The sequence below is a fragment of the Pundamilia nyererei genome, unplaced genomic scaffold, assembly GCF_000239375.1.
Source record: "Pundamilia nyererei isolate P.nyererei 1_Seehausen unplaced genomic scaffold, PunNye1.0 scaffold00105, whole genome shotgun sequence".
Taxonomy (NCBI): Eukaryota; Metazoa; Chordata; class Actinopteri; order Cichliformes; family Cichlidae; genus Pundamilia; species Pundamilia nyererei.
In genome coordinates this window covers 32,287-34,128 of record NW_005187506.1, presented here as the reverse complement: position 1 = coordinate 34,128, position 1,842 = coordinate 32,287, and the positions used below count along the sequence as shown (strand labels likewise).

Sequence of the window (1,842 nt, the reverse complement as noted above, 5' to 3'; positions counted from 1 at the left end):
TTGATGACCTCAAACGCTGATGTCATAAGTAATGGCGGCTCAGCAGGTGTTACACAGTCAGAGGAGACCTGGTATCCACTGTGAATGAGGGAGCAGCTGAAAAGCCTTATTTTTTAAAATAATCAAATCATTTCAAGACTGGAGCGATGGTTCAGTTTTACAGGTGTGTTACAGGTGAACGAACACGCCTCGCCGGACGTTTGCTTTCTGCCCTCTGACACAAACTGAGCAGAGGACAGCAGGACCCCCCAACACGACAGCATGAATCTTGATCTTAGTTTTGATCCGGTGAACGAGTCATCTGGACCGTCGGCGGCGTCATTACCTGTCTGCTGGACGGCGTCGCCTCTCGAACTTTGTGAGCCACCCTGGCGAGGATGGAGATGAGCCAGCACTGCCGGTCAAACTCCTCCCGGAGGCCCCGACCAACGCAGCACAGCAGCGCAGCGAGGAGGTGCTGATAGCGAGCACTGAACTGACTGTCCTGGAGGTTATCCTTCAGCAGCCTGACGCACACACAGACAGACATGAGCAGCTGAGCTCAGAGACGCTAGATGTGACTGAAGTGGACTCTGGGGCGGACTCACCAGAACAGGTAGTGAGCGACGCGAATGTCCCCGATGGCTCGCCGCAGGAGGAAACGAACCAGAGAGCTGTCCAGGTAACACTCGTACTTCAGAGCCTGAGACACAGAGAGAGGTTACAGACATCAACGCCCACTGCTCCGCCCACCTGCTGCACTTCCACCTCTTACCTGCACCAGCTGAGGCAGGAAATCCAGTAGCTCCGGGTCGGAGATGGAATCCATCCACTGGACCGCCGTCCTCCTCAGCTCCTGATCTGGGAACCTGAAGCACACGCGATGATGTCACACTCAGCTGGTGAGAACTTTTTCATTATTGTTATCATCACACCTGAAGAACAGAGCTGCCCGTGTTCTACATCAGTGAGGCGATAACAAACCATCACCACCACGACCTGTTTCAGACATTATTGCCAGCAGAGACAGAAACGAGCAGAGAACGTACGAGGCATGGAGGAGGCCCAGGGCGTCCAGGTGACCCAGGCAGGCCCACTGTCTCAGCAGGGCGTAGATTTCTGGCAGACACGCCCACTCCCAGCAGGGGGCGCTGGCCAGAACCAGAGGCAGCGCGGCGCTCTCAGCCTGACAGAAGGCCTTCTTCTCCCACAGCAGACGCTTGTCCTCCACCGTCAACCTGCAGACACAGCTGCAGTCTCACCACACCTCAGCGCCACTATGGCCCGCCCCTCAGAACTTAATGCTTATGGACTAATCCCAGTCAGAACATGGCTGTATCCCAATTCAGGGTCTGCAGCCTTACCGGTCCATAAGGGCCGCGTACTCAAAGACCACTGAGGCCGGAAGTGAGAGGCTTGTGAAATGGGACGGTCTAGCCTCCGTCGCGCTGCCCAGGTTGCCTAGCAACCATGATACTAACCGCGAGAAACGTTTCATACAGCTTCGTGTGACAGAAATGAAGGAGAAATAGATTTTAAGTTAATTTTGTTTAAGACATCACTTTGATTAGCTGAGTATCTGAGGCTGAGGCCACAGTAAAAACATGGTTGTTGGGCTTCATTCCTGTGCTGAACACTCATTTAAGATTAGCTAGTAAATAACAATTAGCTGATGTTGTTCATGCGACTAAAGTCATCTCACTGTGGTAAAGTAAATATAATATGGCCAATATTATAGTATTGTCAGATTATTCTTAGTTATTACAGCAGAGCTTGAACTCTGGGTCAAAGATTCAAGTTGGAGTTATTTATATTTCCTATCACCTTAAATCTTCACTCAAAGACGAGTATCTGTGACAGTGT

At 51.5% G+C, this 1,842-nt stretch overlaps 1 protein-coding gene across 1 annotated transcript in view; it reads right to left on the bottom strand.

The window, feature by feature from the left end:
• The window catches only part of pik3c2b (phosphatidylinositol-4-phosphate 3-kinase, catalytic subunit type 2 beta), a 32,969-nt gene that overhangs the window by 12,927 nt on the left and 18,200 nt on the right, over positions 1-1,842 (bottom strand). Inside the window, exons 15-18 of the mRNA XM_005740902.2 lie at positions 1,029-1,217; positions 755-848; positions 588-682; positions 326-506 (exon numbers count right to left, since the gene is read on the bottom strand). Of these exons, the coding sequence (XP_005740959.1) occupies positions 326-506; positions 588-682; positions 755-848; positions 1,029-1,217 (559 nt within the window). The remainder of the gene's footprint in view (positions 1-325; positions 507-587; positions 683-754; positions 849-1,028; positions 1,218-1,842) is intronic.